General features: G+C 40.2%; 1 protein-coding gene across 5 annotated transcripts in view; it reads left to right on the top strand.

Moving 5' to 3' along the window:
- The window catches only part of slc12a5a (solute carrier family 12 member 5a), a 140,521-nt gene that overhangs the window by 92,329 nt on the left and 25,419 nt on the right, over positions 1-22,773 (top strand). For all 5 annotated transcript variants that reach the window (XM_046383119.1, XM_046383118.1, XM_046383117.1 and 2 more), the window contains exons 2-4: positions 2,723-2,823; positions 3,399-3,536; positions 19,217-19,363. In XM_046383119.1, coding sequence (XP_046239075.1) covers positions 2,723-2,823; positions 3,399-3,536; positions 19,217-19,363 — 386 coding nt within the window. The remainder of the gene's footprint in view (positions 1-2,722; positions 2,824-3,398; positions 3,537-19,216; positions 19,364-22,773) is intronic.

Here is a 22,773-nt window from a genome sequence, read left to right as displayed (position 1 = left end):
TGTCTGGATCTGCTATCTGGATGCCATATAGGCTGCAACATTTACTTCATCATGCATCAATCTGTAAACTGAAGTCTTTTAAGACTGCCAATTATTCTTTCCAGAGATGACACATTGAAATTGCTTATTTTGTCCAACCAACAGTCCAAACAGTCCACAGTCAATTCGCAGTTATTTAAAAAAATAAGAAAAGCAGCAAGTCCACACACTGGAGGAGCTAGAAGAGCTTTTTTTAGTCGTCACAAGCTATCGACTTGTCCTCTAAAGTTGTACATTGTATGTAGTGCTTTGCAATAGGACAGGTGCACAAATGGCACGAGATAAATATAGTAATTAAGTGGCATATAGTGAGAGGTTGTGTCTGTGAGTGTTGGTGTGCTTACAGGCATAAATTAGTACATACTGTGTACACCGACATTGACATTGATATTTATCTCATCTGCCCTGTACAACAAGATGGAAAATATTTATTCCACAGGCACAGAAGTATGTCCTCCTCATGTGGTCTGAAGAGCTAAAAAATAGTTTCAAACATACAACTAAATAATCCACATGTCCTGAAAAAGCTGAAGTCCGGCTTTTAACCGCTCTGTATGTTTGAACCTGCAGGTCAAAGTGAGCTGGACCTTAAGTGCAGCAGAATATGCTTTTTACATTTACAGCCAGAGACATAAATGTGTCTCTCCTTCTCTCCCTCTGCGGGTTCCCATTTCAGGTCTGGCTGCCTCCTCTCTGTCTGTCTGAACCCCCATCTCTCTCTTCCTCCCTGTCACTACTCGAACTTGCTGCATCTATCTGTGTCTCTCTTCATCTTCTCAGCTTCACCCTCATTCTCTTGCTTTCCATCAGTTTGTATTAACATCTCCCCTGCTTGCTTCTTTCTTTGTTTCTGTGCTCTTTTCTTGCCTCAAATCTTCATGCGCGACCCCTTTTCTCAGTGTCCCCGTCTGAGTGGCCCTATTGCTCTGTCTCTGTAGAACAGTGTGCCGGCTGTTAGCGGTGCCCCGACGTCATGGCACATGGCTGCAGCATCCTGGCTATAAATAACCTGGTCTCGTGGTGCTCAGTCTAAGACAGGACCGAGAGCCAGAGGGAGAACAATCTGCTGTCTCCCTCAAGAGATGCTCGAAGTGGAAGGCGCAAATAAGACAGCTTACTCTTTCGCCACAAGGACCTTCATTGGTGAATAAAGTGATTCTGAATGTAATTATTTTTCTCGACAAAAGCAAACATCCATTCGGGAAGCAGTTGAGGTGTAAAATAACGTTGGATCCACATGTGTCTATGTGTGTTAGACCAAGTCAGACTGAAATATGTTTTCATTTGGTTCCTCTTTTCAGTGTCCTCCTCTGAAGCTTCTTTCTCTTTATACATCTCTGTCATGGTGTTTACAGTCAAGCTCTGCATAAGATTTAACCAATTAACTGTCATGCTTTAACACTAATGTAAGCCAACACTCATGATAATGCATTCATTTTGATGATTACTTCCGGTGTATACTCATATTTACATTCTATAATTCTCTCTGCGATCTCTTAATCTACCAATTTTGATAATAAGTGAATGTGGGAGAAAATCCCAACCACTTACAGTTGCTGGGTTTTCATATGTGAAAATTTGTTGCTGTGTTTCATAAAGTGCATGAAATATCGACATTCAATATCGTTTTCGATATCAGTGGAAAAACTGAGGACCTACTATCTCTGATTTTTATTTAAGGATAAATACAGCAAGGCTATAACATGACAGCAAAGTACAACATGGCCCATTTTATGTTTACAAGCTTCCTCAGACTCTTTAATTGTTTAAGTTAATGCTGCAATGCTGTTTTGCTGTGAAGCTCCAGAAACATTTTATGAACGAAGAAACTTCAGTTGACCTTCCATCAACATGTGGATGGGAAGTTAATGACTTAATTTTCCTTTTGGGGTGAACTGTTCCTTTAATTCTTAAGGGAACAGTCACACTTGCAAAAATGGATCGACCAACGCCTGGTTTGTAATCTATTTTCGAACCTCAAATGGAAATCAATAAGCTTGTCGATGATCTTGCTGCAGAGGGTCCAATCAATAAGTCTCTCAAGAGATGGATGCTGTCCTTGCAGGGGTGTTTGTTTAGAAGATTTCCCTTGTGCCTTATGCTGTGAACTTGCAGACAGATGCTTCTCGATGGAGTTATGATGCCGACAGCGAGCTGTCACCTAGATAACATCACACTGTTTCTACCATTCTTTGTTTGAGGGTAAAAAGCTGCCTAGTGGTTGAACATTGCTTATCTTTTCTCTGTGTTAGCAGTGAAACTTGATGTTTTTGTTTGTCAGTGGAGCAAAAACTCACTGAGATGTTCCAGTTTGTATTCCTCCCATGGCCATATGGAATATATAGCACTGCCCATATTGTGAATGCACACTCCATTACATATGGCTCTGTTTCTCTGCATTTTCTGACTTGGGGAGCTTTTTGGAGACGACAAGCCTCGCTTTCACTCCTGACAGACGTCCTCCGATTTAAATTTAATGTCTGTGTGTCTTTCTTGGCTTAACAATACATTTATAAATGAATAAATGCTGTTCCATTCTTGAAAGTTGTTGGTTAGCACACAAAAAGGTTATTTTCAAAGAACGAAGCCCATGTATGGCTTGTGCATTGTGCTCTCTGCTAGAGTCTTTGTGGTCTTTAAGTCCAGTTTGAAAATGGAGGTGTGTGTGTCTGTGTTTTTCCAGGTGACAGTAACCCGAAGGAGAGCAGCCCCTTCATCAACAGTAGCGATGCTGCCGCAGAGAAGAGCCAGCAGTACGACGGCAAGAACATGGCCTTGTTTGAGGTATGGCCCAATATTCTGCCCATACTGATTTGTCAGCACACACATATCAAGCATGATTGTACAAAGCAAGATACATTCATTCTCACAATCCAGTGATTGAATAGGGGCTCTGACATCGATTAATGAGGGTAATTACTGTGTGAAGGGCAAGTGGGAACTTCAGGTTAATGCAAGAAAATCTCACACCACTACAAGAAAGAACTTCAATGAGGCAGTCTGGTATTTACATTGCGCTCTCAGTGGGGTTTCTGGATTAAACAGGAAAGAAGAAAACAAAATTAGAAATCAGAAGTTTAACAATTTATTGAGTGAGCAGTTTTTTCATTCGGGTTGAGATTTCCGTTTGCAATGCAGCACAGTAACTGAAATGGTAACTTATCCAGAGTTATCTGAGGCAGCACTCACCAAGTACAGTAAAATATTAATGTTACATTAGATGGTTCACCTGGCAGGATGAGAGGGTTAAATGCACAGCTGTACTATTTTTTGCTCTCATTTCCGCTCCTCTACTTTCATTCAAAACTGCAATGAAAACACTGACTCCAGCCTTCCTGTTTGTGTTTGTACCTGTGCAGGAGGAGATGGACACCAGCCCCATGGTGTCATCTCTTCTCAGCAGCTTGGCCAACTACTCCAACCTGCCCCAAGGTAGCAAGGAGCACGAGGAGGCCGAGAACAACGAGGCCGAGTCATCTCGCAAGAAACCTGTCAAGGTATGAAACACAAATCTGTGTTTAAAGACATTCTTATGATACGTGGCACACAACAGTATATGCATTAATGTTACATGTTATGCACAGTATATGTAATCAGACATCCATTGTAACAGTTTGACTCAGTGTGTTAACTTGCGTAAATGAATCATGCGTTTGGCTGTAGTCATTGATTATGTTGGTAACCGTTCATAGGAATATTGATTGCCTACATGAACACTATATCTCAGTTCTTATAATGGGCTGTCCATATGATCATCAGCAATGCAAAGCATGTAAATTAGTAATGCAATGAAATAAGGGGTAGTTATAATTTTCAGGGGATTGGTTTTTCTTTTAACCTTGAAACACCTTTAGCATTACAAAATTCGTATTTGGATTTCTTCCCAATTTTTATCTTCTCTTTCTTTCAATGAAATCAAATTTTGTGCTCATCACCACAGGAGAAACTAATTTGCTGTAAACTATGGTCAACAGTGTTGTCTTTAGCAGAACACACAACACATTCTTAATACATGAGGGTAAAAATCAGGTGAAAAAACTTTCTTTTTTTAAAAAAAAAGAAAAGGAAATCCTTGTATTTGTACTGTGACTCAATAAAGCACACAAATAACGTTAAGTGTATTGCAATAAACACAAAAGCACTATTTGGTTTTCTGGGGTCATTGTGCACAACAATATCTTAGCTTAATGCTTATCGCTGCTGAGGTGTTTAGAGGTGTTAAAAACACTGTACAATGTGTTTAAATGCAGTGCAGTGTAATCAGATATGTATACTGCAGGTTTTCAGAGAAATTCATATTGCTGCAGTTCCAATGTGATTTAACAGACTTATGATTTTACTGACTACTATATAAATAATAATGTCGGAGTGGTAGTTTAACCCATCTGAACACAAAGGGGCAGGTTTTTAGTTATGAAAAATGATTCCTCCTAAAACAAATCACTTAAAATCAACTTACACCAGACTCCTGGCTGAGTATGACACAGTGTGTATGAATAAATCACTTTCCTGTGAATTACATTTGCTCCTGTATGCCTCATTTCCACCAAGCCGTCCAGCTCATTTTATTTCATTTTGTAACACATTAGATCGACTATTTTTGCGTTTCCATCATCGATAGGCGCATTTGGTAACAATAGAATCACTCCATTCTGTCTCGTTTTTGTATTACTCCTCTTTTGAGGCACCTAGCACTCTGATCCAACACTGAAAGTTGGAGTTCAAACAATGCAGACCACTGACCAGTCAGAATAACCAGTTGTCTCACGCTGTGCGCTCTAATGTAGGATTTTCCAACTCTCTTGGACAATATAATCACCTGAGGAGGGGTTGTTATGCTTGTTGCCGAAGGACAGTCATTCAGTGTTACCAAGTATAGGTTTGTACTTTCTATTAGTTTACATCATGAATAACAGAGTTTTTGATTGTTTTGTTAATGCACTCAATGGAGATAAAGAAAAACTCCACCAGTTTAGGACTTGTCAATCATGCTCTGTTGATATTATAAATCCCCTGTTCGTGTTACTGGATTGCATCTTAAATGCCACTCACTAATGAGTTCCTTCCACATCATCCCCTGGTATTTTCTGCTGTTGGGTGTTGAGATGCCAGCAGGAAGGAGTTTGCTTTTCATCCTTTTTTTTCTCAGCACTTGATAGACAGACAGGCAGCTACATTATTAATCCTGTGGGAAATGGTGGTTTTAGCAGCAAGGCGAGATGTACCATTGCGAAGCTGAAATGAGAAGAGATGCTGACAATGATGATGATGTGCATCTTCACGTATTTCACACTGACTTTTAAAAATCTCTAACTCCAAATTCAGAGCATGTGAGGTAAAACACAGTTTAGACATTGGTGGCTCTATCTCACAAAGTGGTGCAGATTTACGTGTGTTCATCAATGTACCCATGGGCATGTTGCTCATAAAATGACATGCGGTCAGATGCATTGTTGGTGCTTTGCTATACTGAGGCAGTGGAGATTGATTTCTCCAATAGCCAATAAAAACCTGATCTAAAGTCAATGGTGCACCATTTTTTTCCTGCTATTTAAAAGGTTCAGTATTCGGTTAGTTGGGTGTGTGTACATAGGCAGGGTCATGACCTGCACACTCTCTGCTTGTTACACACCAGTGTTACACAGATTGGCTCTGACATAATCTGAATCCACACTGAGAGGCCTAGAGGGGCAGCTTTCTGTAATTTTAATAATTTCCATGCACACACTAATGTCACTGCAACAAATATCTTGGGACATTCAAGCAGCAACATTAAAAGCTGTAGTTATAAACTTGACAGACCAGAGGAAACTCTCCAGAGGAAACAGAATTAAAGTTTTAGCTTCTGAAATAAATATTTTTTAGACAGCTCTGATGGAACCGAAGATTTATCAGGAAGATGGCTGCTTTAATCCAAACAGTTTCACTGTACAAAGCTAGACTGTGTGTGTGTGTGTCTGTGTGTATGTTTGTGTGTGTGTGATCTCTTGAATGTGTAGAAGAACACATCCTGACCAATTCTGTCAGTATGTCAGGAGATTTAAATAATCAATAAAGTTAAGGTTAAGCCGCACCTCACACATAAATACACACAGCGTCTCTCTTAATGGGAAAAACTGTTTCTGTGGGGGGATTTCTGCTAGTAATATAATTAATATTTTCCATTTTAAAAGATGAATTATTTCACTCATCCACATCACACTGGCTAATAATCATAGTGATGATTGTGACCCAGCGTGGCCAATCCAATGACTGCGATCTATGTATGTGATCTATGCATCAGTATGATGCACTCCAGCCCTCCTCTTCAGTTAAATATCAGTACATTTGCTCACATGCAGTCAAATGGAGTTGATGATGGGCAGAGGATGGTGGAGGCAAACAGTCTGATCAAGGACTACGCACCTGTCCCTCAGCAAAGACAAGTGCCCCTATTAAAAATAGCTTTAAAGGGAAAGGAAGATGACACTGTGATTGGTTTAACTCATATTAATGCAGAAAACACACTTAAAACTAACTAGAGACTAAATAAAACCCCTTTGCACCTTGTGACTTACTTTCCATCCAGACTATATGACATCTAATTAGCATAAGGCAATTGGAAATGCCTTAAATGCTATGCACTTTAGATGCTATAGGCTGTTTAAATAAGGCCCTGTGTGAGTGTCCACAGCAGTGACAGCTTGACAGCTTTTCTTTTACCTTTGACCAAATCTGTCACTCAGACAGGTTCTCTTCTTGTTTCTCACCTTGAAACGAATCACTGTTGATGACCTTGGATGGCAGGAGTTGGAGGAGTTATACAGTAGATCATCTTTAGAAAAACAACAAAAAAGAAATAGTGGGAATAAGGGTTATAGATACCATGAAGATCATGACTTTGCTGATTATTGATTTCTACTTGTGTATCTTTCTTATATGGAATATAATTACCGAAACAGGATGATAAATCGGACTGTTAAAATGTATATGGAGAATAGCTTTTTTCTTCTCACAAAGTTTACTTGGTTGATCCAGGGATTTAACTGTTTTCCATGAAATTGTGTGCCGACATTAATGACCCCCTGATGATAAAGTTGTCTGACACCCCTGACTTTTCCTCTGGTGCCACCAGCTGGGTGATCTTTGTGGTTTTCAGTAAAATGCCTTGACAATTATTTAACTGACTGTCATGAAATTAGGTTCAGACATGCATGCATGTGAACTGTCATAACTTTGGTGATCTCTTAATTTTTCATTTAGTGCCATCATCAGGTCAATTTGTCCAATATGTTAAATGACTTCAAAACCCTCAGGCCTCAGCTGTACTTTTGGTTTAGTGCTAATCTCAGCATGCTAAACTAACATGGTGAACATGGTAAACATTATATTTGCGAAAGTTCAGCGTATTAATGTTTTCATTGTGAGCCTGTTAGCATGCTGACATTAGCTTTTAGCACTGCTAGGAACTGCACCACAGAGTTGTATCATGGCTGTAGACTCTTGAACCTTGTTAAAATAAGTAAATAATTAGATAAATAAACTAAATAAGCCTGGGCATTATTATCATGTTAACACATTGTTTGGTTGGCGTCGACAATGGTTTTGTCATGCATTAATGCATGACAAAACCTAATGCTTTTTGTATGATAATAATTATTTGTAAAGCCTGCTCACTAGCTAACTAACCGTTGCTCACTTGCTCACTAAAAAAACTGCGTTGATACACAATAGAGTGATTGTGGGCATTAATTAATAACACGTTAACTTGCCCAGCCCTAATAAGTTGGCACGTTAACTTCCCCAGCCCTAAAACTAAAGCATCTCAAGGATATTTGTTGTTTCCATGGTAAAGAATAAATGTCTAAGCATGAGAAGAGGATACAGCTTCATATGTCTATGGAAGAATTTAATGGACAGCAATGATGTGCCCAATCCCCTTGGATGATATACAGTATATGATCAGTTCATTTGAGCACAGAGCATGCTATTTAATTAAAATGCTGCATTTTAAGTTAACCTAAATGGGTGTAAAGTTTTTTCATACAATATTTTTTTCAGAAATACCTGAGTTTATCACCTCTGACGACACTGTGAACAGTTTTAACAACTACTACCATAGCTGATAGTGAGATCTGTGGATTTTCAAGAAGGACACTGTTTCCATTAAGAGCTGTCCTTTAAACTGGTTTTAAAGCTCTTTTCGGCTATGTCCTGATGGTACAAATAATGCAGGTAGCAGTTGTCCACATGGGAATTCAGCATTGGTTCACAATGTCTTCACTGTGGAACTATTTTCTTGTGGTATATTCCCTCATTATCCTGTCCCTCCCTGTTGTCCCAGATGTGAGGTGTATTTGTCTGGCTCTCCTCATCTCTAACCCTGGGAGCAGGTCTAATCTTCCTCCTGTCACCCCAACTCCTCCAACACTTTAATTAGTCTGCACGCTACACCAAGCTGCTGCTTCTCCAATCAGCAGCCCATTTCACAGGCAATCTCTCCATCACCATGAGAGGCTTTTCATTAAGGCAGCCTGTGGCGTTTTATCGCTCACACAGCTACCCCTCTCTCTCTCTCTCTCTCCCCATTGCCTTTCCTCTCTTATTTCTCGCTGCACTCCCTCTCTCCCTACTACCTCGCCATCTCCTTCATCATTGCTTTCTTGAGTGAGTGAGTGAGTGAGTGAGTGAGTTGCGAGAGAGCGGGGCAGTGGGCTTTCTTTGTCACAGTGTGAAAGCCAAGATTAGAGATTTGGTTGGCATGGAACATGAAGGAACAGTCTGGAGGTCACAAAGGTCACGATGGAGACCAGTCGCAGCTAATCTGCCAGCAATTTTCTCCTCAACGACCTAACTCATTTGAAATCCGACATAATAAAGTGAGTTTTTTGCACAGCGTCTTTCAAAGACAGTGGCAGTGCAAGGAAAGGAAATGTATTAAAACAAAATTTAAATTTATTTTAATATCAGCAGTAGATTAAGTAGCCCCTTGTATGTGGCGGTTGCTTGTGTAAAACCCACAGAGAAATATCAGCTCACTCTGCAGTTCCCTTCAGGTCTTTGAAACATTTTGGGGCCTTTCAGCTCATTGTTTTGGTTTCTAGACCACAGTTTTACTGTTTGGTTCACAGTTACTGCTCTCATCTACATTATTTCCAGCAACGTACAGCTGTTTTTAGCAAAAACCCTTCTACGCTATCTGCAAAGGCCCCAGCGGCAGGCAAACAAAATGAGCAACTAGCTGGTTAATGTAGTGTATTTAGCATCTAAAGAACCAGATATTTCCCTCTGGAGTTGGTGGAGACAAGAAGAGGGTGGGTATGTGTCGACTGCTTGTAGCACTACCTCCAGTGGCCAGAAAAGTAGTAGTGTGGTGTAATAATAATTGTCTCTGTCTGTGTGCAGCACAGTCGTTAAATGTACATTCCTTGTGTTTGGTTCCTCAAGTTCAAAGGACCTCTTAGGTGTATATTTGTAATTATCAGAAATGTATTTTGCTTGAGATCTGTTGTAATTTGTAAAGTGAACAGGTCTTTCAAATCTGTTCCATAATTCACAAATGTCAATCACAGGGCTGACACACAAACACAGGCAACCACACACACGCACACACACACTCTCACCTAGGGGCAATGTAGAGTAGCCAGTAATGTAATGTGCATATTTTTGGGATTGTGGGAGGAAGCCGGAGTACCCGGAGAAAACCCACGCAGGCACAGGGAGAACATGCCAACTCCACACAGTAGGGCACATGGGATTCGAACCTGGAACCCTCTTGCTGTGAGGCGACAGTGCTAACCACTGACCGCCAATTCTTGTTTATTTCAGATAATTAAATGCTTAGGTGTTTTTTGCCTTGGTGTGGCCACTAAGCCTAAAATCTGTGTTTATAAAAATGCCAAAATTTCTAACTTGGCCCTGAGTCTTTATAGTTCAGAAATCAACATGAGCTGAGGAAATCCAGCTTAGCATCCACCGAACAGTCATTGTTCTACAATGTCTTGTGTATTGACCAAACCAGACACAATACAAACCATGAACCTCTTTATTTTTATTCAAGTAATTTTCCATTCAAGTGCTCTTGCCAAGAATTACAGGAACATTATTGCATATGCTCTCTGTCCCCGCATTTCACAACATAATGTTCCCTGAAATAAATGTTGTTCCCCCTCTAGGTGTTTTATGATCTCTGCTTTTAGCTTTGACCTCACTGTCCTCCCCCCTCGCTCCCTCCCTCTGTGTTAGACTGATGCATTAAATCTATATTCCACTAAGCAGCCTTCTGAAGGATGTGTCCTGATTAATGTCAATGTTATCTGTTACAACAGGGTGCACATCAGTTCAAAGCAGAGCTAAACAGGAATTTCACACCTCACATTTGTCGTTTTAGTTAAGACACCAAGCTAACAGGCAGAGTGGATGTTTTTATTCACCTGTGTCTAAATAGCAAAAAAAAAAAAAATGCTCCTCAGAGAGAAAGATGACATCTTAAGATTTCTTGTTTTGTCAATGGAAAGTCTAAAAAGTCTAAAAAAAATAAAATAAAATAAAAATGACAGTCATAACAAAGAAAAGCAGCAGATCTTCTCGTCTGAGAAACTGCAACCAATTTTGGGAATCTCTGCTTGTAAAATAACAGAAACTATCAATTGTAAAATAAAGGTGCTGATTCTTTTCCGTCCATCAACTCATGGACTGATTGACTAATGGTTTCAGCTCATTTCACTGACAGACAATTCAACATAGTCATAGTATTTTATTTCAGGTTTTTAAATCTTATTTTTTCACGTCCAAGATAAATAGTCTTGCTAGGCTGCATCTGAATTACATTCTCAAACATAATTGAGCTGAATTCTAAAACAGTCTGATTTTAAGATGTTGTATCCTGAATTTTCATGGATTGTTTAAAGTATATTTTTTTACCATTAGTTTAATGCTTCACAGGATTGATTTGCCTTACTGGCAATTTTTTTTGGTTTGATATTATCAGATTTCTGTAGTTTAAAAACTATTTTACTTATTTGTAGGCAAGTTTTAGTGTGGTTTAGAGTAGAATACATTTTCAGCTCACCTGTCCTGCTTAAACCAGATTACTACTGACCTGAATTTCAGAGAGTGAGGGATTCAGTGTAGCTGCACGTGTGCAGTAGTGGATAAGGAGACTTTAAGCTTTGAATGTGATAGTACGGCAAAATAGAGGTTTCACAAATGGTGGGAACACATAAGGCTTTGTGGAGTCTTTTAAACTAGAATATTCTAGTAACACATGTAGACACTATTTCGAGGTGGTGAGCCTTCTGCACCACAGAGGACGTTAACAGTCAGTCTTTTACAGGTAACTAGTGGGTAACACTTTCACACACGCACGCACAGTGTTGACCGCTGAGTGACTGGTTCATCCACAGCCGGTCAGGGAGGCTGATGTTCGCTGGCCTCTCCTCTCGCTGTCTGTTTAATAATTCAGCACACCTGAGCAGAAACACATTTGCCCTATCAGCTCCTGTTTGGCCAGCAGAGCGTGGAGATGGTGTTACAAGCTCCCACTCTGCCTCCCTCTCTGTCATTAGCCTCTCCTGCCTCCCTCCACCGCACCCGCTCCTCTTCTTCTCTGTCTCTGCCTACACTGACAAATCTTCTGTGCTCCACTCCTCATATCCTCTCCTCCTTTCCTCTCCTGCTGTGTCCTCTCATATCTTGTCTCCTAATCTCCTTACTCCCTTTCTTTCTCCATCTCCCATCTACTTCCCTCTCCTCACCTCTGCTCTCCTTTTGTTTCATCTTTTCTCCCTCCTCATCTCATGAAGTCTTCTTTGCCTTCTCTCCCTTCTTGTTCTCTCCTGGCATCCCTTCTTTCTTGCCCCTTCCTTTCTTCTCTCCTCTCCTAGTTTCCATCACATCACTCAGGTTCTTACCAAATCAGACACTTTGCTTTGCTTTGGTGCATTAATATTACACTAGTGGATCAACTATCATAATATTGATGTCATATTAGTAAAATTTAATACTGTAGGAAATGGAGGCAAACATTTCATAATGTTTCAGCCTCCTTCTATGATGCGATCCTACAGCAATCTTTGTGCATTGCTGTCAGCTAGCCTACAAAGACAGACACAGCTCAGACAGGGAATTAATAAACACTGAATTACAGATCTAGAGGATTTTTGATGCGCAGAACATTCTGGTCCTGCTGTAGAACATAAAAATCCCTGTAAGAACAGATGACACTGGTTTCCCAAGGCTAAGCAGGGTTTCAGGGTGTCCCAGAGCCTGAGAGACGTTTCCTTTCCTCTCTCCTGCAACTCGTATGTAGATGTATGTAGCCTCCCCACAACCCTCCTGCTACTCCTGAGTCCTCTTTCATTTTCTGTCCCATGCAACTGGATATGTAGTTGCTCTCACCTTCCACTTTTAATTCTTCTCCCGACTCCAATGTCCAGTAGCAGAACAAAGGCTTTGTGAGCCTCAACAGTTCAGAAGATGTCCATAGGAGAGTCAAAATAAGACTGTGAGGGTATGAGAGAAGAGAAGGAAAGGAAAACAATTATAAATGCAGTATATAGTAATATCCAGTATGACAATACAGTTTTAAAGGTCCGTATGAAAGATTTGAAGAGAGAGAGTCTAAGTTTTTAAACAAGCATCAAGTCTGTAAAACCAAACAACAAAATTAATTTGTTTAAAAAATGAAACATATGAGTGTTTTCTGGTCTGAGATTAAAATTTACCAAAGTCTGATCAAATTTATTGGTTAAAGTGAAAGTTTTAAAGAGACTGTTTGGGAAAGTTGCAGACTTTTTCAAGTGTAGGAGGTAAACTACTCTTAATGTAGTGATGAGACGTGCATGCATGAAGAGATGAAAGTTTGCATCCCATCACAGACTGACAGCAAATCCAGTCTTTCCCTAATCTCATTCAAATGTGTTAGTTGTCTAAACCTTAACCATACCATGACCTTATTTTGTCATAACCAGAGTCTTTCCTTAAATTTAACTATAGTTGCCCTGCACATATATTATAGAGAGCAAGACTTAAGAAATGTTGACCAAGATATTGTCTTTATTGGATCCTATCCTCTATCTTCAGTGCACTATTTGAAATTACAGAGTGATCTTTTTTCAGCTATTTATTTTTGGTAGAATCATATAGCTGTAGGTATGATGTAGTTCCTTAATGCAGAAGCATAAATTAGGCTATAACCAAACAAATGGCATCACCGAACATTTTTTTGGGTTTTGTCTGGTGATTGGTTGATGACTCCCATGTGACAGTCACGCGATATGTTGATGCAGTCAGCCACCACAGCCTTACATTACAACAGTGCCACATTTGCTGCTCAAAACTCCAAGAGCTCACATGCCGGAAAAAGCTTGGATTTTTTTAAACAAATAATCGGTGCAGGTCCAAAGCTCAGTGGGTCATGTGAATAAAGTGCTCCTGATGGATGTACAGGCCGGAGAGAGACAGCCTGGTGAGGGGCTAGTGGAAAGTGGTAGGGCAGCAGGAGGCAGTGAGTCTGAAGTAGGTGCCGCGGCAGATGTATTGAAAGGTCCTGTTGTGTGTCTAACACACCTGAGCCATACATTCAGTGGGTTGACTGCACTTCCCAGGGGCTCGGGGGTGCAGCTGTTCCTAGTTCAATGGTGGCACGCTGGCCTACCTGTGGCTCTGCAGCAGCCAGTGTTGGCCTTGCTTGCGGTGGCCTGCTCTCCAGGGAAATCATCACTCTGCCAGCTCCCAGCCCATTAAGCAGACACTTATTTTGCCTGTGTGTGTGTGTCTATCAGAGCAGACGCTGGATGGAACTGCAATCCCCATCCACAAATGAACAAATGAAACTCCAATTGAATGAAAATAGAAAAGTGGCACTTTCAATAAATGCGCAGCCTTTTTCCCCCAACAGGGTCACTGATTCAATGCATACACAAGCATTTCATCTGTTTTAGGCTATTTCACAATATAAAGTCATTAGAAGCATTCATTAGTTCACCAGTTTTTTTGTTGTTTTGTTTTGGTGGCTATTTACCAAACCCACAGAGGTGTTTTATCATGTTCAGGTTCTCGGACTCGGTGTAAGCCCTCTTAGTATCTATTATCTGTGTCTGTACATCTTATGTAACACCCAGGATTTCTAGCAGACAAACACTGTGTTTCAAAGCCTGCCTATTGTTGAATCTGGATTATAATTTATCACTCAGCCTTGAGCTGCCACAGACACTCAACAGTGGCCAACATATGAGGCCTGCTTGATTGTGGTTCTCCATTGTGTGGGAGAGCAGGCGGGGAAAATGACATTTTACAGTCTGTAGAGGGTTATTTCCTACTTTAGTTATGTTACTCCCCTGTGGAGTGTTGTGGGGCATAAACACCTTTTTGTTGTAATACCGAACCATATTTACACACCCTTTAGGGCAGATTAGTGTAATCTGTAATCATTATTTTCTGTTGCTCTGTTTTTTAACTTACCTTCCTCCAAGTTTACAGATATGCGTGCAAACCATTAGAGGTTTTTGCAATACTGTTAAAGGTTTTCTGATCAGAAAAAACACTGCCCTGCCAAGATGTTATCTTTTCAGAATCAAGATTGTTGAACCTCAGTGTGCTTTTTGAATTTACAAAGCCATGCTTCTTTTCTTATCTATTTTTGATAAGATCAGGAAGTTTGGTATCATGATTGCGGCTACTTCTGAGACAACTCTTTCACTGTTTTGATCTGTTTGAAGTGAATACTGCAAAGAAGCTGTAAAATATGTGTTCACCTTTTTGACTTCAAACGTCACCACACAAAGTCATTGTAGTTTAAGAAATTCATTTGAATTAGAATCACTCATCACTGCCACCTACTTACAGAGCCTTCATCCTCTTCAGGTGGTTGTGTCTGCTATTGTACACAACAGTACATAAATGCTCAGAGATTTTTCTCTAATAACTTACTTGTTATTAGAAACTGACCTCAGATCGTTTTCTGCAGTAGCAGCAGTTTGGGGTCTGACAAGAAAGTGCTGATAGCAGGGGTACCTTTCTACCTGCAGCCCCAGACTGTTAATGTATATTACACACGAAGTCCCTGAAGGACGTGTCAATGGAAACTCAGTCTTTTTAATTACAGAATTGCTACTAGGTGGTGTGGGAGTCATGAATAGGACAGAATTTGGAGGTGAAAAGAGGTGACGTGTGTTTGGTCAGTCTTCAGAAGAGCTGAGAACCAAAGAAATGATCTGTACAGTCTTATCTACTTAGCAGTTTCCTTTTGTTTCAAGCAAATTATTGTTCTTATAGTCATTTTTGTTGTTAGTGTGTTAAAATTTGTTTCCCCTTTTTTCATGACTAAAATTCTCATGTTTGAAATATGCCTATACTAAACTGAAATTAGTCATGGAAGTGCATCTTGATAATGATGAACCGGTGCCACTGTGTGTGTGTGAATCCCCTTCAAGGATTCAGTATTCAAAAAGAAAAAAACATTAAGACTGTTGATAAGCAGATGATGAAAATCCTCTCCACCACACACTGAAGGGCAGTCACAGTGAGTCACAATGTGATCTGCATCACTTAGACAACAGACAAACTGTGCAAATTATTATCATATAGTGGAGGGAGGTGACAGAGATGGATGAGGTTTGTTCTCCTGTGGAGGTCTTGGTGTGGATCCTTGATTAAAGCACAGTGAGGCATAAGGTTGAGAGATTCCCTGCTGTGAGGATTAAGTTGTAGAAGGGGCAAGGTTTCCTGTCAGCTCTCCAGAGGAGGATGTATGCACACGTGTGGCAAATGCACACAAAAGAAATCTATAGCTGCCACTGTAACTGTTACGATCAAGTACAAAGACCAGAGGACCCCAAACTGCTGACACCAATCTCAGGACTCAAAAGGCAAGGTTAAACTATTTAATGAGGAAAAAATAGTTGTGGAAAAAAAGAAAATGTACACACAGTCCAAAAAAAAGAATACTAAAAAATACTAAAACCAGCCTCTAGGTAGAGAGTCCATGTGGCAAAAACTAAGGCTAAGAAGAAAGGAGGGCCACTCCAAAGAGTGAAAAAACCAGAACAGAATAAATCGCTGCCAAACAGGAAATAAGGGCGATTCTCAGTGAGAAAAACCAAACTGGAAATCTTCAGACACATGGAGAACAGAGCTGGGCAAGGGGGAACAGCAGAGGTAAAATTAGCATCTATAATATAGAATAAATAATATATGGAATATGGAACAGTTCGCCTAGAATCAAGCTAAAGGTGCCAGAATAGACAATCTTTATTTTAAATTTTGAGTTTAGGTATGGTGCGTCCTGGTCCATTCTTTTGTACAGTACAGTTTTTCTTACAGACGTTGCAGCACCCATCTATATGATAAACTGCCTGCATATATATCACATGTTGTGACACAGTATGTGACATTGCAATATGATATGATATGATATGATATGATATGATATGATATGATATGATATGATATGATATGATATGATATGATATGATATGATATGACATGTTTATAAGCCATTTGCTGCTCCTGACACCCAGGTTTCTAAAGTGATAAGCTCACTAATTACAGTTCCAAGTGTGAGCTCTTGCTCTGTTGTTTATCTAAAGGAAATTAGAAGATAATTATATTTGCAAGACCTGTTTAGACTTGCTCTGTCGCTCTCGCTGCCTCTCTTTCCTGCTCTTGCTCTCTCTTCTCTTCTCTGCAAACAGTGCATTATTAATGCAGGAAAGAGAGCCTCTCCAAACAAATCACATACTGTAGCATCAGACACAATATTATTCATATGATGTCAGCCACTTGTCAGGATGATTTGATTAAAAGTCTAGTTTATGAATTCAGCATCTGCTGTCACTATCCAGTGCAGGGCTTTTTTTTTTTTTTTTTTTTAATCCTCCATCTTGTGTAATGTCAGCCCTGTTCTAAACAATTTAATATCCACTGCTGAGGAAAGATATTGGTGGCCATCACTGTAACCAAGCATTATGCAAGGTACTTTCCAGAGTACTTTTTTTTTGGAGACACAAGACAAAAGATACATTACAGCCCCACTGATACTGGACATTGATAAATATTTGAGCATTTGGCCAATAGTCTTGTTTTTTTTTTCACATAAACACAGAATTAAAAACAAAGAAATTTGGTTGTTGAAGAACTGCGACCAAGTAAACTGACAAATCATGTCATGGTGACAGTGTCTGAATTCTGTCAAACCTGTTTTGGTATTTCTCTATCAGTTTTGATCAATAGAATATACCTGTAGTATGAGCCGGTTATTTAGGGCCAATTAACATTAAAGTCGTTCTGTGCACTTGTGTTTACAATTAGATTTTCTTTACTGCCGCAAGGTGTTATATTTCCTTGACATTTAACAAGTGTGTTATGTTATTTTATTCCTCATAAAACATTAGCCGTGCCTTTTTAAAACTATTTTAAATTCTGCTTTGTTACCATCCATTTTTGTTTTCAAGTCTTCTTCTTTGCTTTTGATGGCGCAGTGTAATGTTTCTTGGCATGTTACTACCACCAGCTCTTGATGAGTAGAAGACAACAAAACCAATATATGGATAGAGTTATATCAAATTACCTAATCTGATTTGTGCTGTCCATCAGACTTTTACCCATCGCAGACACAGTATATATGATCCAATCCTAAAAAAAAATTGTATTGATAGACAGAACTCAAATAATCTAATAACGATGTTAAACAACCCTAATAAGTGACACAGATGGCAATCCTTATTTTGTTCAAATTGCTCATGTGAGATGAACTGTTGTTGCTCAGCTCCATTTCCAATCTAAGGAACATACACATTTTGTAATAAATCGTTACTTGTACTAACATCTGGCATAATTCTCAGCTAATCAGCATCCTATGTATCTTGTTTGTCTTCATTTAAGCGTAGAGATCCATCAGAGATTTGGTTGTGTGTTATCTGTGATGTAATGGTGTGACAGTTAAGGTCTGTGCTCTCACTGCTAAAATGGTTCATGACTGGATATCGCCATAATTACCCTTCATTGGCCAAGCTGTCCTTGAGCAGGAAATGAATATTTCTCTATTATGTACAGGGTCAGCTGATGTGTCCTTCAGATTTAATGCATGCCATTACATCAGTGCATACACACACGCACACACAGCCACATTCATACTATACACAAATACATGCATACAAACCCACACACACATCAAGAAAAACCTTCAGGAAAAGAAACCTCCTATTAATCAATCTGAAGTGCAACAAAATACATCTTCAGTCTCCAAGTGTCAGTACTTGCCTTTGATGGAAAGGCCTTGAAAGTGACTCTCGTACTGTATAAGGACTTACAGAGCAGCTCTCTCTTTGTCCACTGATCACCAGGGACAGCACTGCAGCAAAACTAACTAGAGAAAATCCACTGTTAGGAGCCTATAAAGAAATAAAATAATAATCCATCCATCCATTGAACAGACGGGTCCCTTGGCTGCCTCCTGATCTCCACATTTTCTTTGTTTCCTGGACTCAAAGTAATTATTGTTCTGGAAATTAACAAAGGACTTCCAGAAGGCATTGTGGGAAATACTTATATAATAAAATAAAATTAAACAAAACATCAGTTAAAGGGTGCATTTTGGCAAATTTTGTAGATGGGATTACTGAGCTTTTTAACTTTGAAATACTTAAATAACATGCAAATTTAAAATGCATATTAAGCTGTAAGAGTAACAACACAATCCCACATGTTTAAAAGGAATAAAAATGAACAAAGCCAGTAATGTGGCAACAGAAGCTATTTCAACTCAAAGCACCGTATTCCAGTTACAAAGTGGGCCTTCAAAAGTAACTCTGTCAAGTAGAAGTAAATGTGTGGTTTGCTTTAATGGCAGTATGAGCATCTCTAGAGTGTTTTCTTTGCATGTGACTCTCTGAGGAAAAAACAGACAAGACACATAAACTATAGCAAAATTGCACACTGACTCCCAGCATGCAGCGCTGGTGTGTTCACTTTCATTGAGTCAGACAGACCCCCGTAGTGAAGCAGAGTGGTTCAGCGAGTGCTGCACATCTGGTGTGTCAGGCTTATAGCAAATAAGAAAGTGATATTTGCCATTACTTAATGCAGGATAAATAACAAGTTATGTCTGGGATTGTGACCATTCATTATGTTGCAGATGAAGCTTATTAATGAACCATTTTCATCCATAAAGTTTGAATAACATGTCATCCTCTTCCAGGCCCCGCAGCTCGGCACTCTGATGGGCGTCTATCTGCCGTGCATCCAGAACATCTTTGGAGTGATCCTCTTCCTCAGGATGACTTGGTTGGTGGGAATTGGAGGTGTAATTGGAACCTTTATCATCGTCACCATGTGCTGTACCACAGTGAGTGTGTTGCCTGCTTTTAATTTAGCCCCTCAGTTGTAACATATTGTGGGTGCGTTGAAGGGCTGGGGGGGGGCGTTAGTGGACAGGCTGACCCAGCTCATTCTGAAATCAGAGGTTCATACAATAAAATATATATACACGGTAGTATAAAGTCGCATATAACTTCCTGTTCTACCTGGGACAATGGTTAATATCTTTATAAGCCATAATTCAAGAATATTAACTTATTAACTTTCTATAGTGTTAATACTAACCCCAGTTAAAACCCAAGAAAGCCTTATTAAGGAGGAATTTCAAGCCAGGAAGTTATTTTAACCAGTTTGATCATACCAGTCATTTGTGGAGTATGTTGTTGCTGTCACTACCATCACATGACTTAGGCTATAAAGGATATCTTCAGAGATTTTTTTAACAAGCAAGATTCCCTTTGAGGGACACAAAAAGAAGGGAGTGGCCGGGCTCCAGTTGGATTGTAAAGATTCATCATTCAAATACATTGGATCTGTAAAAAGAACAAATGGAGCTGCCATGTGTCAGACTGACTTTGGTGCTGGACTGACACCCTGTCATGGCCTTGAGACTTGAATACAAAAGACAAAAGACTGCATCGCACAGGATCGGCAGCGCTGCTGTCAGCGATCTGAGTGCCTGTTACAAACTGATTGCGTCTGACTTGTTTGATGCAATTGAGGGAACATATAATGAACCTCCTCACAGGGTGCCTAACATCTTATCTGTTCAGGAGAAAGGAGTTATTATGTATTTATGTTATTGCACAGGACAGTTTAATTCAAACTGCGGTTGTTCTGCTTGTCAGGGGTTGTGTATCTTTTCTCGGGTTTGCAGTGTGCTTTGTGGCAGGACTGTATGTTGGCATGTCTGCGTATTTGTGCAGCCTAGATTCTCCTTAGCACAGAGTGTATTTATAGAACAACCCCCTCAAATCCCAACCATAGCAAAGTTGCCTCCACAGACGCACAAGCAATACGCTTCCCAATCATGTTTCTCTGTGACAGCAGCATACTGAAGGAGAGTAGTATGTATTTTTTTTACGGTTATTGTACTGATTGTTGGTATGTGTATTTTTAGCGGGTGGGTGGGTGGGGAATCATTACCTCTAAAATATGGATATTCAAACTGTAAAATGGCTTTTAATTAAACCCAGAACAGAGTGCATCAGTCTGGCAGTCTGGTGCAACAACTGAACTGATTTTTAATGTGCTTACATTCAATGTGCAGTGTTAAAAAAGCCTCTAAGATCAAAGCTGGTTCAGTCTCAGCTTGACAGAAAGCCATACAGGCACACACAAACACAGCGTGTGGTAGTCTTCAGCGTCCACACGCTGAAATTTCATTACATGTCCTATACTGGTGAGTATTTAACCTCTGATATATACCTGCTGTTGCTCCCTTCTTCTCTAGCTCATTTCCTCTTACCATTTCTGTCTTTCTCTCTCTCTCACACACACACACACACACACAAACTTATTTCTTATCAGTCACACCGTGCTCATCACCGAGCCCCGGGGCGATAAGCCTGAGCGTGAATGGTGTGTGAGAAACCCCCACCTCTCTCCTCCTGAGCTCCTTACATAACACATAACCACCCAGCCCTCCAGGGGTTGCCAGCAGCACACCACAAGAGTGTGTGTGTGTGTGTGTGTGTGTGTGTGTGCTCATGTAGACGCTGATCTCCGCCTTAATGAAATCCACAGGACTTGAAGTGTACAGGAATCACGCATGCTGTAAAGCTTGATAAAATACAGCACGACCCCATGTTTTTTCTACATGAATGCATGATGGAGTAATACTGACAAAGCACTTTTCATTAGTTGCTCAATCACAGCAGCACATATCTGTCCAACACTTACACCGTTACTTTTCAGTCACGCAGGCTTTTGATGGGATGTTAACGAGCCACCATACTCGTGCCCATTCTGGAAATCATTATTATACAAGGAATGTGCTTCCTTGTGGAACAGCTCTGACACGTTATACCATTAACCATCAAACTATACACACACAAGCATTTTGAAAGTCAGTGTATGACTGCAGACAGCATTCTTTGTATATTCAAACCTGCATTACGTGTGTATTTTTAGCCCAGATAATGAATGCAGACTTGTCAGTGAGATAAAATGAGCTTTAATATTCTAGATGGAAAGTCATCTGTTGTTTGGCCCTCCTCATTACTTGCAGGTCCTGAATCCAAATGCTGCGAGGGGAAGGATGGTTTGCCCTCTGTCGTGACTAATTTAAATGCTAAGGATGCTTTTCTCCCTTCATCTCTTTCATTTTCTCTCGTCTCTTTCACTTTCTCAATTTCTCCAACCCTTTTTTCATTTTACTGTCTCATTATTTCCTCTCTGTTCTCTTCCTTTGCCTTCTCTGCCCCCCCCCTTCTCTCTCTCTCCCTCCCTCTCTTTCCACCTACCATCCAATTTTTGTCCTGCTTCACCAGCGTGGTCTTCCTCCCTCTCACACATTCAGTGCTTAGACTCCATCCCTGATGTCAGTCTGAAAGTAAAAATCCCCTCTGTCTCCTTCACCTGACACTTTCGCCTTCTACAGCATACCATCCACAGGTACTTCAAGTGATAAACAGCACGCTGAAAATAGACTTGTACTGTACCATTGTATGTGAATTGATGAAGTTGTACTTGACAAAACTATTCTGCATTTGTGTAATGAAGCATGCTAATTAAGCACGCTCTCAGGGCAGCGCAAAAACTCCGTTCCTGTCAAAACCAATTTCCACTCAGCCGCCGAGGTCAACTAAAGGCCAAATCAGAGTTTGTCTGTAGGAAGGAACAGACCTAAAGTGTCCTTTGCAGTCAGTGTTGCGGGTATATCAGTGAGCAGACTCTTCTTAAAAAAGAAAATTAGTTTCTTCATCATGTACATTCCTCGGGCTGAGCCTGTAATCATGATGGCTTCGCAATTATTCAAGTTTTGCTAGCATTCCCACTCCTTTGGAAGGAAATTGTAAGCTTTTTGCTGTGCCTCATATGAAGAAGACAGATGGCGAGGCAGCATAAGCTGACGTTTTCTACTGGCATGCTTGGAGGCCAGAGGGCATGTGGGTGCATGTGAGTTTGGCAGTGCAGACACTGACTCCAGGCTTTACAGAGAAAGATAGTGCTAGCAAACCTCTCAAGCCTTCACAGTTTCAGGTTACCTGCACTGCCTGGAAATGGGATGATAAAAACAGGCCACAGGCTGTGGGTCAGTGGGAAAAAAAGATGCTGCACATCCTGCAGAACGCTGCTGCCTCCTGTGCCAGTTCGTCGATCAGGTTCTGATTGACGCGCGACATCTTCAGGTGAAGTAGTTGGGCTTTTTGTCTATCAATCATCTGAACGTGGATAAAAATGTTGGGTTTAAATTTTAGATATTTAATTTATAAT

Source organism: Scatophagus argus, chromosome 3, assembly GCF_020382885.2.
Source record: "Scatophagus argus isolate fScaArg1 chromosome 3, fScaArg1.pri, whole genome shotgun sequence".
Taxonomy (NCBI): domain Eukaryota; kingdom Metazoa; phylum Chordata; class Actinopteri; family Scatophagidae; genus Scatophagus; species Scatophagus argus.
Note: the sequence above shows the minus strand (reverse complement) of the source record. Positions and strands in the feature narration are given on the sequence as shown.